The sequence below is a fragment of the Ylistrum balloti genome, unplaced genomic scaffold (genome assembly GCF_031769215.1).
Source record: "Ylistrum balloti isolate Yb309-2 unplaced genomic scaffold, AGI_CSIRO_Ybal_v1 Utg370748, whole genome shotgun sequence".
In the NCBI taxonomy this organism is placed as follows: domain Eukaryota; kingdom Metazoa; phylum Mollusca; class Bivalvia; order Pectinida; family Pectinidae; genus Ylistrum; species Ylistrum balloti.
In genome coordinates, this window is record NW_026782440.1 from 113,414 (window position 1) to 128,662 (window position 15,249).

The following is a 15,249-nucleotide window of genomic DNA, read 5'->3' on the forward strand; positions in this document are numbered from 1 at the left end:
GTAAAATCAATGATGGCTATCTCTCAGCCACTTTGCTTTTTTGAACGGTAACAAAATCAAAACGACACAACTAGGAACCAAGGTAAACTGAATTTTTGAAGGCTAAGAAAATGTATCCATTATTTCAAACAAAACAAAAGCGACACAGTTTTCATTTCCAAAATGCAAGAGGTAGGCCAGAGGACATTTTTTTCTGATCGGTTCCAAAATAAAACGAAACTAGGGAAATCTAAGTATGAAATTCGTGAACTTCAACCAAGTACTTCATAAAACCACAATAACACGGATCATATAAGCAGGTTGATTTGAACAACAGTTCTCTTTCTGATGATGTTGTTAAAAATACATAATGTAGGTGCTTCTATGAAAAAGCGGACATCAGCTTAACAGCATGTTTTATTATTGTAATTCTAAACATCAGAAAGTAAAATTAATGAAAATATGTATTTGTGTATCATGCCTCCATTGGATTGGACCATAATGCTAATTTATTTTTATAACACTCGGAGAGATTATGTAAGCTAGATCTACTCGCTGGATAACTATATGATACTGTGATACCGTATATATACTTGTAGCTTGTGGTGAAAAATGGAATCTATAGCTTGTCTGCCGAAACGAAATAGACAAAGAATAGTACACCGTACTTCAATATGCGTGCTGTACTACTTTGTACCAACATTACGAGTATACTACTCCTACAACTAATGGCTCTGATTTAATCAGAGCGTTGTGCGAGTGCGAGGCAGTGGATAAAATTGCTTGAGATTTGTTGAAGTGACCACGGTGATAACGGCACTATTCAATAACAGCACGTTATCCCGCTACATTGTGGGTGTATGATTGGGTTTGATCGCTACTCTCAGAGAGTTTGAAAACGCCTTCTATGTCTTACTCTTCCAGTGAAAGTGTCTCCGATTGGCTATTCTTGTGTCTTATATGACAATTGATTTGATTGGTTCCAGAAACTACACTTATCTTACCGTGTCATGTGACTTTAGCTGTTTTACTACGCTTTATTATATGAATGGTCTCCGTACAAGCTTGCTACGTAACTTGCGTGCTATATAAGGCACCGGTAAAGTCGGTTTCATCAGGATCACGCAAACACGGCGAGAGTAGGCTATATATACTCTGGAAAGTGGAACGACGCGCAGAAAAACAAAAGTCATGGATACATTAACAGTAGGAATAATAAGTTTTATTTTGACATTCAATGTATTATCCGTATCCAGTAATACCGATATGATGGACAAGCGCAGGCCGGGTTGGGGAAAACGAGATGTTCAATCGGACGAAAACACACTTGAAGAGTTCGATGAACCGGACAAACGTCGGCCAGGCTGGGGTAAACGAGATTCTACAGATTTATTAGACAGTTCTTTAGAAAAACGTCGCCCTGGATGGGGCAAACGTAGTGACATTCTGGACCGGATCTCAATGCTGAAAAGGAGACCCGGTTGGGGAAAGAGAACGCTATCGGACATTTCTGATTTATACAAAAGGAGACCTGGCTGGGGCAAAAGGGATTCCGAAGCACTTGACATGGAGATACGGGCACCAGGCTGGGGTAAAAGGAACTTTATTGATGACGGAGAATATTCCGTATATGACAAAAGGCGACCAGGATGGGGAAAACGTTCGGACAATATTGAAGTAGAAACACGGAGGCCTGGATGGGGAAAAAGAGCACCCGGATGGGGAAAACGGTCAATGGATGTCTGTCAGTCTATGAAGGAAAAAGCTGAATATTTAATAAGCTCTGCTATTGAGGTAAGTTCATATCACTTATCTTATTTGCATCTAAGACTTGATAGAAACTGGTGAATGATAATGTACACTCAAATAAATGATTCACAAAGTTCTTCTTTAAATGATCGAAACAATTCCCCCATACTACAACACTCGTAAACCATTGAATTAATGGTGATTTAAATAAAATGATGACATCCAGGAGCACGGAGCATTAACTTTATGGTCTGAAAGTAACCTGATTATATTCACATCATTTACCATGCTGAATTTCTTTTTTTTTAATTTTAACATGATTTATCAACCCTTAAGTTTCCTTTCCTACGTTACGTCACAACAAGGTTTAAGACATGGTATTCTAGCTAGTATATTGATTAAGGTGTGTTCAGGAACGTTAGCTTGTAGTGAAACGATAAAGATGACTGAATTCCTGAGTTGCATCTTTTATACTGTGATAACATTATTCAGCACACAATTGACAAATTAAGACAACTGAATTATTATAACGATGGACGTTTTCTCTTCACACTGAAAGTCATATTTTTTATTGTTTGATGCATTCTAACAATTATAACATCAAAGTCAATTCTACGCTTACTTTAACAGAAAAAAAATAATATAAATCATTAATATTTACTGCACAAATACAAAATACAAAAATCTAAATCACCATCATCTGTTTCACTACATCGTCATACCTGGATCTTGGTCTCGACACCATTGTCACTCAGCAGCATGATGAGATAAAGGTTGTGCTTCTCCATTGTCACTCAGCTGCATGATGAGATAAATTTGGTGCTTCACCATTATCACTCAGCTGCATGATGAGACAAAGGGTGTGCTTCACCATTGTTACTCAGTAGCATGATGAGATAAAGGTGGTGCTTCACCATTGTCACTCAGTAGAATGATGAGATAAAGGTGGTGCTTCACCATTGTTACTCAGTAGCATGATGAGATAAAGATGGTGCTTCACCATTGTCACTCAGTAGAATGATGAGATAAAGGTGGTGCTTCACCATTGTCACTCAGTAGCATGATGAGATAAAGATGGTGCTTCACCATTGTCACTCAGTAGAATGATGAGATTAAGATGATGCTTCACCATTGTCACTCAGTAGCATGATGAGATAAAGATGGTGCTTCACCATTGTCACTCAGCAGCATGATGAAATAAAGGTCTTGTTTCACCATTGTCACTCAGCAGCACGATTAGATAAAGGTCTTGTTTCTCCATCATGATGAGATTAAGATGATGCTTCACCATTGTCACTCAGCAGCATGATGAGACAAAGGGCTTCACCATTGTCACTCAGCAGCATGATGAGATAAAGGTGGTGCTTCACCATTGGCACTCAGTTGCATGATGAGACAAAGGTGGTGCTTCACCATTGTCACTCAGCAGCATGATGAAATAAAGGTCTTTTTTCATCATTGTCACTCAGCAGCACGATTAGATAAAGGTCTTGTTTCTCCATCATGATGAGATTAAGATGATGCTTCACCATTGTCACTCAGCAGCATGATGAGACAAAGGGCTTCACCATTGTCACTCAGCAGCATGATGAGATAAATTTGGTGCTTCACCATTGTCACTCAGCTGCATGATGAGATAAAGGTGGTGCTTCACCATTGGCACTCAGTTGCATGATGAGACAAAGGGCGTGCTTCACCATTGTCACTCAGCAGAATAATGAGAGAAATGTGGTGCTTCACCATTGTCACTCAGCTGCACAGTGAGACAAAGGGTGTACTTCACCATTGTCACTCAGCAGCATGATGAGATAAAGGTGTTGCTTCACCATTGTCACTCAGCTGCATGATGGGATAAACGGTCGTGATTTTATTGTTCCTTTTGTGAACAATTCATTACCAACGTTAAGATAATGCATATATTGGCATTATTTTATTGTCAATGTCCAATGTTACAACTTCCGCGATTTTTACTGATGAAACATATGTCAAAGTTATGACTTGCCGTTTATGGTGTTGTTGTCAATCACAAGTATGAAATTTACTTCGACTTGTTGATTCTCATCGACATGCTTATCTACTAAAGGTGACATTTACGGCTTTGTCACTTCGAAATAAGGCCGTATTTACTTCACTTGAATGTACTGTATTAAAAGGATTTTTATGCAGATTCTAGGAACTGATTAAAGCTAAGGATTTTATGCATTGTTTAAGTATTCGTCGTATTTTTAAAGTCACCTTAATAATATTGCTAGCGTGGTTTCTTTACAGTTGACCTGATTCTCACTTTAAAAACCTGACATTATTTTGGCATCACATACATTTGTGGGTTTGGGTTGTCATTGAAAACTGCTGACCCGCTGGAAAAACCCAGTCCTTTCCTTTGTCACACATTGTAATAATTCTACAAGTTACGATTTGTATGCGGACGAACATGGTGATATACACGATAAACAAAAAGATCTTCGCAGTGCATTAGTGCTATATTTCATCGAGTAGGGTTGACATTTTGACATATTTTCAACCCATGAGATCAAATAATTACTGTTATTCATCAGGTAACAAGGAATATTCAATGATAACATTCTTTCACACCCTTACAATGTGATTGACTAATGTCAGTTTTAATTCGTTTGCATGCTCAATTTATATGCTGTACTATGAAGATTACTCCCGAAGCCTTATGGTTGTTCTATATATTATACACAAAATAATCTAATGTAAACAACGCATGAAACACTATAATGAATGGATCCAGATTGATCTGGATATAGTGTTAAAATAAAATTCCCATCCATTTCATAGTATTATCCGCACCAAAATTGCCATTCCACAAGGCTAAGAATTGATATTTGCGCTGCCAATGCTGAGATATGAGGTCAAAAATATCAGTTACATTTTTACATTAAAACCGAATATTTCACTGCAAAAATGCAGATAGCGGTTTACTTGTTATGTGATTAATTTGTAATGTAAGCACAAACATCGCCAATATTATAAACTGAGAAGAGTCAGTTAAGCGTATGGAATTACAGTAATGTGTTTTGTATATAAACTGTGTATTACATTATATTACATTATATAAAAAGTCATTGGTACTTTGAAATAAAAGAAATGTATATTGTAAGACGTCGTATAGAAATAGACACGTGTAACATTGACTTTAAAATACACATCATATTGGATAGAAGGAATATTTTTTTATTATCGTTTTTCATTTACACCAACGTTTGAATGGAGGACAATTTTTCAACAGACATAGAAAATAACACATTTTTAAAGTCTCAAGTTAAGTATAAGTTGATTGAAAACTGGGATGTGTAATCAAAGTTTCATTTTCAAATAATCTCCACTCAGTCTTGGCCGCCTCTGTGTGCGTATAAGACATGCACGCCCAACAACCAATGCAATTTTGTGCAAGTAGGACCGTGCTTCAATTAAATTAGTTGTGTGAGCTGTGTGTTTACACAATTGGCTATGACAAGTGATATTCACTTAGCTTTATTATTGTTAGGCCACGTATAGCATGCACTATCTAAAACAAAGGGGATCCGGGAGGTCAAGTAAATATAGACAAGTCCATATAGTGTTTGTTATTTCAGGTGTTGTTTTGTACTTTCAGAATATGCATCATTTTAGTTTCCCCAATAACTCTCAGTTTGAGGCATGTAAAACGCTCTGAAATCGCTGACTAGTTCAGGCAGTCCTAATAGAGTACAATAGAAGTCAATCATTGGTTGTACAAGAAAGATTGACTTCAATTTGTTGACGTTATTTGACGTTAAGCCATGTCAAATGACATCAATAGCCAACGGAACAACAAATGCGACAAACATATGTCATTCTGTAGTCTTATTATTCATATTTACCACAATTATATATTTTAGTCTTGTACATTGTTCTTGAACGCTGTATAAGATATTGATGTCGCCATAATTGTTTGAGACTAACATACAAATCATCTTATGTTTTGACATTATTTCGACTTCAACAATTAGATTTTTAAAAAGACTTAATGTTCTGAAATGACGTCTGTAGAGAAATATCTAAGATTGTTAATTATTATATACTTTGATAACAAATCATTATGCGAGTGATTTACCTGGAGTTGAGAGTAAAACGGATTTTTGCGTCAGCAGAATTATGATATACCAACTCAAATGTCTAAACACAGAATAGTTTAAAGAAACAGAAATCTTAGTGTTACTCGTCATAGGATTCATAACCCGATTTCATATATATCGAAATGTTACTGATTTCTTGATAACATGCTGATGTTCAAGGCATCATTGTCATGAGGTATCGTAGCCATTTATTGACATCACTAATCATCATCGCATTCTGATGTTTACATCCACTACAAATGATAACTTTTCGGATTATTATCATAACCTACCGCAAAATATTTCCATTGACCAATCAGATTTGTTACATATCTAATGAATGAACATCTGGTTTGAAGGTCACAATTTAGTACAGATATATAAAACAACTATCCCAATCCGTTATAAACATGGGACATAGAAATGGCGTGGCGAAATGTATTCTAATCAAGAGTGATCAGAGGCCATTGTACCCACGAGTGTTGTTTGAAAACAAAACCTGTATCAATTGGATGTTTTGACTGATTACATAGAGTCGTTAAACAAATGTAGAAGATCTGTTGGTAATAACTTCACAGCTAATCTCCAGTCATGTTTTTATACAGCTATATAAAGAATGTCTTATTGTTTGGAACACTTGACGTCACCAAAGTCGTTAGACAGTGAACAAATCAAATATTCAATATGTAATCAAATCTTATTCCCTTGTATGTATATATAAGAAACATACTGGATAAATATTACGTCCCTATGTGAACATTTACAATGCTTATCAGAGGTAATTGTTGTACTTTATTTTCAACGTACGGCGTATTAGACCCGTTCAAATCTGATTAACTTGCATCCGAAATCTAATAATATATACAGTTCTGTTCAATTTAAACATATAAAAATATATTGTTCATCATGTCAAGGAATCACCAAATTAATTACTGTGGTTTCCATTCTATAGGGTTTTAAAAATAACTACATTATTTTAGTACGCCATTTGATTTGACGTTTTGATTAAGGATAAACATGAACCCATTTTAATTTGATACGATATAATGTTTATCTTATGGGACATAACCTTTTGTTGACGTTAAGATTCTTTCTTAGTCTGTTAATTCCACGACATAGAAAAGAAACCTTACTCTTTCAATACTTCCTGGTGTTTTTCTACATCATCGGCAGTGTTAGAACTACATCTGTATGTTCTATATATATATATAGAAAAACAACGATGTCGTCTTTGACCGGAGGTCAGTGCTTCACCAGAAGCTCTTGGGAGGGCCCTACTGTTGAGGAGGTTAACGTGTCTCAAATTTTCACCTGTGACTCGTTAGACAACAGTATTGGATTTGTCGTAATAACCCCATCTTCAGCTTCGCAAGAGGGCTCATTTCTTCTCCTCTTAGACTCCTGACCATAATTGAATCTTAAATAGGTTCACATCTAGCTTACCATATTGTCTCTATAGACATGTAGGTTGTGACTGTGACTCTTTGTTCATGTTTAAATGATAATGGGCAATGTTCTTCTACGTAGAGAAAATAACTTTGTTTATATTTTTGCGGTCCCGTCTACACTTTTTTGTATATTTTTGTATATTGAGACAGCGATATGCGGTAACATTCGTTGGTAAAACATTGTCTGCTGTACGGGCTGTTAATGCGTTTGGTTGTAAGTAATGGTATGAAACAAGAACCGTTTACATCAGGCCGTCGTGAACATTTTTGAACGTTATTACCTGTATTAATTACGATTTATAAAGACTGGTATACCTTCGTGAAGTAAGTTACGCCAGAGTCTATCTCACTAGGGCAAACGTTCGACTTAAACCCACAAATGAAACAGTTTCGGTTGAGAAATAAGCGAAATTGTAGTTAGGACAGAATATCAAAAATCTGATTCCAAATAGTGTCATTTCTTGCAAACCATGCCATTGGAACTGCAGGTACAACTCTTGCGTTCTACACGTCTAAGTATAAATTAGACCGACGAACAGACGGACGGTTACTCTGAATGATCTATTGAGTAGTAAGTGCTAAGTGGGCACTTAATAAGGATTAATATCACTGAACTGACTATTTTCTCAAATATTGTGTCCGTGTTATTAACACCACCATCAATAACACTGCCTCGCCCTTCTTTATTGAGGCAGGGTATCACGACTTTCGCTGACCATACCTATTGAAGAACCATTAAGTCCTCAAAACACTATATACTGAAACTGAACTAAAAGTGTAGTATGGTTAAGAATTGGAACGTGAATTTAGAATAAGATAATGCTTACTTTTTGTTCCCTTTTCCTTGGGCTGGCGTTAAAGTGGTTACATGCTTAGTATCCCATAATAGTGTTTGACGCTTATTTTGAATAATTTTAATTCTCCTTGGTCGCATTCTCGGGTTCAACAATTTAGGCCCTTAATTTCACTGACGAGTCTTGGTTTATTATAAACTATCTGTGATTATGTATTGAAATATACTATTTGCGTGTTTTTCACACAATCTATTTACGGATCAATGCGTGGTGATACAAGGTTCCGGTGATAACTGTTTATCAAATCATGTACGACTGATAGATACCATATTTATTGTGTAAAGGTGTTTATTGGTGTAGAACTTGATATATTGATTATATCTCTAATAAATGGATGTTGATTGTCATCAAATACTCCTTATTTTACAGCGTAGGATGTATACAACTATTAATAAGGACCTATCCTATATCATATCATGTAATAGGCCATCCCTTTAGTATTGTATTATATAATATATTGACATGACATATCCATGTACATATAAAGTAAGTTGTTTTGACTTTTCGTTTGACTAATTTGACTTCCCTCCCAGATTTCCATATCTGGACCTTCTTATATTACAAAGGTGTCATAGAAATACGGAAAAGCTATACGAAGCAATTTCATTCAGAACATGCCTTTACTGTCCCTGATACTTAACATCTATCCCAATATGGTGTTCACCTGTGTCTTTTATTCTACCGTAGATGCAATTTCATCGGAGTCTCGATCTTACATTGTTAGACTACATAGACTGCTTTCGTGACCGATCTGTACATGTACATGCCACAAGAAAATGTTCAGGACGTAATTTAAAGTTCAATATGAGATTGTTTTTCTAGAAATTTTGACGTGACATCAAGCACACTCTTTCAAAATCATATAGTACACGAACGTCTTTTAGTTAGGAAGAAAAACACCCGGGGAGGACAACGGCGTATCATGCCTTACCTGTGACATATACTTGCATATAATATTAATATATATGATATGAAAACACTGCACCGTTAGGCCAAGAGAGTGCAAAGACATGTATTATTGCAGCGTATCAAGATACTTTTCGAAATCAAACAACATGCGTTTTACATTTCGAAAATGTTGATGACGAAACCTCGATTTCTCAAACGCGGTAAACATCGGTTCATGTTACCATGGTTGATTATGCTGCTTTAATTTTACATATCAACTAAAAATAAACTGAAAACAAAGTAATTGATAATATAATAAATCGACTTAAAATTTCAGACTAATTAAAATATACTGCAACGTCATAATTTGCTGTTCGGGTTTTATTCTCCATGAACTCATATAAACACGAAATAATAAATTGTTATTATATTGTCAAAATATTTAGTAGTATTGGATATTGTAGATATCATCACTTTGTAAAAAAAAACCCACAAAACTCGTCTGTTGGATATATCATAAAGACATACTAATGCTTTGCCTAAATGTTTATTTATTTTCTTTTAGCAAAGCGATTTTGACAGCTATTAAAGCAATTGATCAATATAAACGATTTTGGTTTTTACTATCATTAGTTCCTCTGCAGCAACTTAAATAGTAACGCACAATAAGTAATTAAATTGATAACTAATTTCTAAGCAGGAAGTGTTTCTTGTAACATTTCCTCGCGATTTGAGGGGACTTTAAGAATTCAGAATGACGTGATATCAATTTTATGTTCGGATCAGCAAGCTACCTATTAGAGACCATGTACTATCATTAGGACTTTTCATACAGTTCGAACTTTGATTACACAAATGCTCAAGAATTTAGCATCAAATTGTTTTAAACAAAATTACAAACTACAGACCAAGAGAATAATAGACAACAGAAACATGACCGTATATCAGAAACAATTTGAAATGAAATCTGATGGTCTGAAAAGGTGAGAGGTATTTTTTTTTTCTGAAAAATTAGTAGAGAAACAACAAGAAAATATCAATATGTCAACATAATCATAATTCAAATTCAAAAACGATAAAACTAGAATAAGATATGACAAAAAGAAAAAATTACATGACCACTCCTGAAAAAAGAACAAGGAGAATAAGATAAGGTGTTCCTGAAGACTATACGTATTCTGCTTCATCAAATGCAAAATTTTCAATAGGGAATGCTGCAATGATGATGATGATAATAAAGCTTGATGGAAAGCTGTCCATGTCGCTTTAAAGAGTAAGTATATATTCGGTGACCATCAAACTAGCCAGAATCTAATGTGCAAACCTTGTTATTAGTGCCACATGTGTTCCAGACAAGTTTCAATGCTGAGTTCACAACGCCTGCGTGTTTATTGACATCTTGACATTGCCCTTGTGTTGATGCTGAAGTTTATGTATGATTAAATCAAGAATACATTTTGGCCGTGTGTACTGATTCAGTGGTAGATTCTATTTGTGATGCCTGCAATGTATGCGTTGATATTGACAACGGTTATTTTGACCCTTTGTTTACATGCTGGCATATACTCTGATTCTGCGCATTTATATCGTGATGTTTTTGTTATTGCTGTGACAGTATATAATGTCCATTGAAGGCTGAAGTTGTTGTTTATTGTAATCATCATTCATGTCATAAGTATGCCAACATAGGGGAAAATGGCACGTTACTGTTTTATTTGTATTAAAATGGCGAATCAAATTTAAAACACATTATCAAACATACTTGAAATGTTAGAGGGTGTTTTCGCTAGATGTCGCTGTTTGATATTTTTTTTACATTTTCATTTACATAGGATTAATGGTTGAAAACGAATCTCACAATAGCTTTCCATCATAGAATTGTTATATCATTATATTTATTTTACGTTTTGACACTTTTTGAAACGTTGCCATATTGATAATCAAACGATCAAGTTATGTTAAGAAACGCTTCAATACAATGACAAAATTTAAACAATGGCTTGATAGATATGTTTGAGAATGTAATCTCCAACGCGTGCCTAACTCATGGTAATTGTAACATCCAAAAGTGCACAAGCAACTAATGTGATGGTATTGACATGGTTTTAATCAAACGTTGTTTGAATGAATATCTGCTCTGGGAAATTCAGGTTGATTAACTTTTATTTTATTCGCAGAAAAAAAGATGAAATCATTAATCATACGCAATAATGCCACCAAGAATGCGTATATCATCACCTATGTCAATTACAGTTAAAAATGTGATTTCAATGTTTCACTTTAATTCTGACTAACACTTTACTCATAGTCGTCGACCAATGAAAAATTCAATTACAGCTGTAGCCTGATCTAATTGAAGGTAATTCGTCGTATGCTGGTGGACAAAATTGTACAAGACACACAAGTGAATAGCACCTTACAATACAAACTTAAAATTAGATAACGTAGAGCAATATGATCAATCAGACTCGTCAGTGATATTAGAGCCTTCATTTTTAAATTTAGGAGGCGACATAGGAAAATCAAAGTAATCGGGGGAAAATGTAAAAAGTTTCGATGGCATTAATTGATAAATTAAAACGTGGCATTCATGTTACGATCAATCTCGGGGATTAAACGTCCACCAGGAATGCTTAACACCAGCAATATAGAAAATTGTACAAAAGACACAAAAATGAATAGCACCCTTCAATCAATAAAGCAATTGCAGTATATCTAAATAACGAATTGAGCGACATCACACATCATATAAATATATTGTTATCTTCTCTACTGAAGCGCATCTCGTAGAAAATACAGATCCGTCAAAATCAAAGAAGAAATATACGAGGACGAAATCATTAAAAACATGATCGAATTTCTGGTTGATAATATCTTTGTTGAGTGTAGTTGTAAGGTCTTCCCACAGATTATGGGAACACGCTGTGCTCCTCGCTTGGCTGACTTGTTTTTGTTTTCATAAAAGCTTATCACAACAGTTTACAAAGACTTTGCTTAGTCCTTCAATTTCACTTTCAGATACATCGATGGCGTCATATTTCAAAACAACGGGAAAGTGATTTTGTCTTTCCATCGTATACACTCACTAGAAACTGAAATCAATGACACCGCTTACTTCGATATTTTTCATCAGGCTGTTTGATACGCGTGATGAGTTTTAATGTCCTATCGTGAATTTTCTATTTTCACATAGCAACAACGCTACACAGAAATGATCACATTGTATTTACAATAGACATTGTGACGTTTAAAATGTTTTGAAACAACTTTGCATCCCCAACATTTGGTGTTTACATGTCGCAGTTGATTCAATAATAGAGGGTCTATTTCCATTACGGTAGAGTATTACGTTTGTCATGATGATCTCCTTTAGATACATTTATTTCTTTATCTGTTCGGTCATTGATGGTTTCATCGCCTTTACCTTCGTCTTTTTTGGGAAAAGGACGTTACTTACTTGGATTGACCACGATTAACATGACTAGAGTCGTCAATTAAGCAAAGTTGTTTACCTCCTTAGAACTTCTGCGCCTGTATTCATGAAACAGCTCTCATGCTCAAGCATGAATTTTGTGCTCAATCCTTATGTCTTGTTTAAGTTAAAAATTAATAAATAGACCTGATTTTGCCTTTGGCTTCAGGTCAAAGCTATATTCAATGTTTATATTTTACATTTGTACTATTTTATTTGATTTAGGCGAATTATAAAAAAGTTTGCTTGAGGAAAAAATCTGAGCTTGAGCATGGGAATGAGTTCATGAATACGGGCCCAGACCTCAATTTCCTTGTATCTTTTCCGGAGTCTCTGTGATAATCTTTCTGTAATTCGCCATAACTTCATCTAACTTGTTTTTTTTTTAATTTAGATTTGTTTTCTTTGTTTTGTCAATTGTCAATATAAAATGAAACTTTGCCGTTTTAAAACATCCTGAGAAAGCAACATGCCACATTACTTAATCTGTAACCGATATATTTGTAATAACTATGACTTTGATGGTAGTCTTAAGCATATTTGTGTAAAATAAGGTAAATTTTCCTTGTAAAGGGAATGTGGAAAATCGATTCCTCATAAAAATGGTCTTAATATTGCTTTTTTCGAAAGCAATGTTTTTGCTACTCCGTTCCTGGTCTTATATATTCTCTCACAATGCAGGTGGCGGATTATACTTGTCGATCTTTGTCTTTGAGAGTTCGCCTTAAGCCTACAAGTCACAAGTTCAAACTCTTGTCTCTATCTCGATTTCGATATTATGTGCTTTAGGTATTAATGACGATACCGAAAAGGACGAAACAACTGTGCGATGTAGTTTAATTCATTTTTCGCTATATCGCTACTTATTTTTTTTATTTGCACTTTTGTCTTAAACATCTTGGTACATCAGGTATATAAAATAAAAACAAAAGACTTCTAACATCAGGGACCAATAATCCCTAAATCGTTTTGTATATATGCAGTCCTGTAACATAATAATTGTAATGATGTCTGGGGATTACGCATGATGTTGCTGAAGGCAGAATGCAGTCAAGCATCATCATCAAAATGGCATGCATTTACAACTTGTCAGTCTTTGTATCGGTATGGCTAGTTACTTGCCCTAACGCCAATCCCCGAACTCTTGTTTTAAGGAAAGAAAGTAAAATGTTACATATGTCTGACAATTTCATTCACTAGTTATTACATGATGGTTGGTGTTACTATGAATATGACTGGTTGAACCTTGACAAACTATATTTTGATGTTGTAGATAATACTACCATTCATTCGCTCTCTGCTGATACATTTGCTAACGCATATTATAGTATTACACATGTATAACTCAAACAACATTTAAATCTTTAGAATATCCATGTTTAACCTGTGGATGGCGGTATCTAGATTGATTTTTATATTAAAAAACGAATCATGCTAGTAATACAGATATTAAGTTTTAGTCTTAACCAGTCCAGGAGATTAGGAAAGAATATGCCTACTACTTTTCACTGTATACCATATCAGAATCAGATGTTTTCTTCTTGGTCGTCTTCGGAGAATATGTTGACGGGACCACTATAAAACCGCTGCCTTAATGTACATATGGGATAGTGATATTTGTTTCTTAACGTCCTTTATTGCACTTTCGTTTTGTTTTCCACACGTGTTTATGACCCAAACTGTTACGAGTCTTTGAACCTCGTAAAAATAAATGCTCGACAATTTCCCAAAAAAGAACAAATGACAAAAGCTAATTTACAGAGATAAAACACTTTATCTTAGAATATGTGTTACATTTTCCCGTGATTGTTGCAAAATTGTTGAAGAGTACTTTCATTAAATGCTACCGGGATCAAAATCATCTTGCTGCATGCTGTTTTAAGACATTGAAATAAATATTCACACTATAATCTATAACTTTATTCACTTTTCACAGATCCATTGGTATTCACAAGTAACATATTGTTCTTATGTGTCGTTTTAATTGTAACAGTCCCATTTGTGTATTCAATAATCGTAGATACAAAACATTAAATATGTCACATGTAGGTACAGAAATACATTCCTAACTTATACATTTATACATATCTAACGGGATACATCGGACGATGTGTGTGTTGCAGGAATGCAAAGTGGACTGTCTATGTACATTGCATTATTTAGACACCATGATGCAATGCTTTATTTAGCTTCACACATCTATTTGATTATATATTGTCTTTTCCATCTTTTGATTAGGAAAATTTATCATTGAATCTCTTTCGAGTGTACAATTGTACTTCTATGCTGTGTTCATTTTAATTGTTCCAAATTTTAATACATCAGTTGTCAATATAGCATAAACTACCATTGATTAATCTATCTCAATGTAATGCAATTTAATAGATAACATCCCTTTCAACCACTGATTATCTTGACATTATGATTGTACATACACCATTTAAGAAAATATTAATATTTGGTTAAATGATAGGTGAATTCGGTTAAAAATTGAAATACTTTCTTACAAACAAACGACCAAATTACCATCATGTCTGTGGAAGTTGTTACAAAGTAATGCAGCGTAATTAGTGATAAAGTTATCGATACTGGACTCAATATAAAGCATGATGAAACGAATAACCGACCAAATTCATTTTTCTATCGAACTACCGAAGCGTTATACCAGATAAAACAGCAAATCTTTCGGATATGTTATCTATTTGTTATAATCAAAAATGTCTAGTTATGCCAACAGTGTTATCCATGAAATTAATGTA

The 15,249-nt window shown here is 34.6% G+C and overlaps 1 protein-coding gene across 1 annotated transcript; it reads left to right on the plus strand.

The window, feature by feature from the left end:
- The first annotated feature begins 1,170 nt into the window (after positions 1-1,170).
- On the plus strand, positions 1,171-1,827 carry LOC132558042 (APGW-amide-related neuropeptide-like). Its single transcript, XM_060222565.1, has one exon. The coding sequence runs from the start codon at positions 1,171-1,173 to the stop codon at positions 1,825-1,827; it is 657 nt and encodes a 218-aa protein (XP_060078548.1).
- The last annotated feature ends 13,422 nt before the right edge of the window (positions 1,828-15,249 follow it).

What these genes read in the sequence shown, in the direction of transcription:
- LOC132558042 (XM_060222565.1), top strand. Translation starts at nt 1,171, where the DNA reads ATGGATACATTAACAGTAGGAATAATAAGTTTTATTTTGACATTCAAT.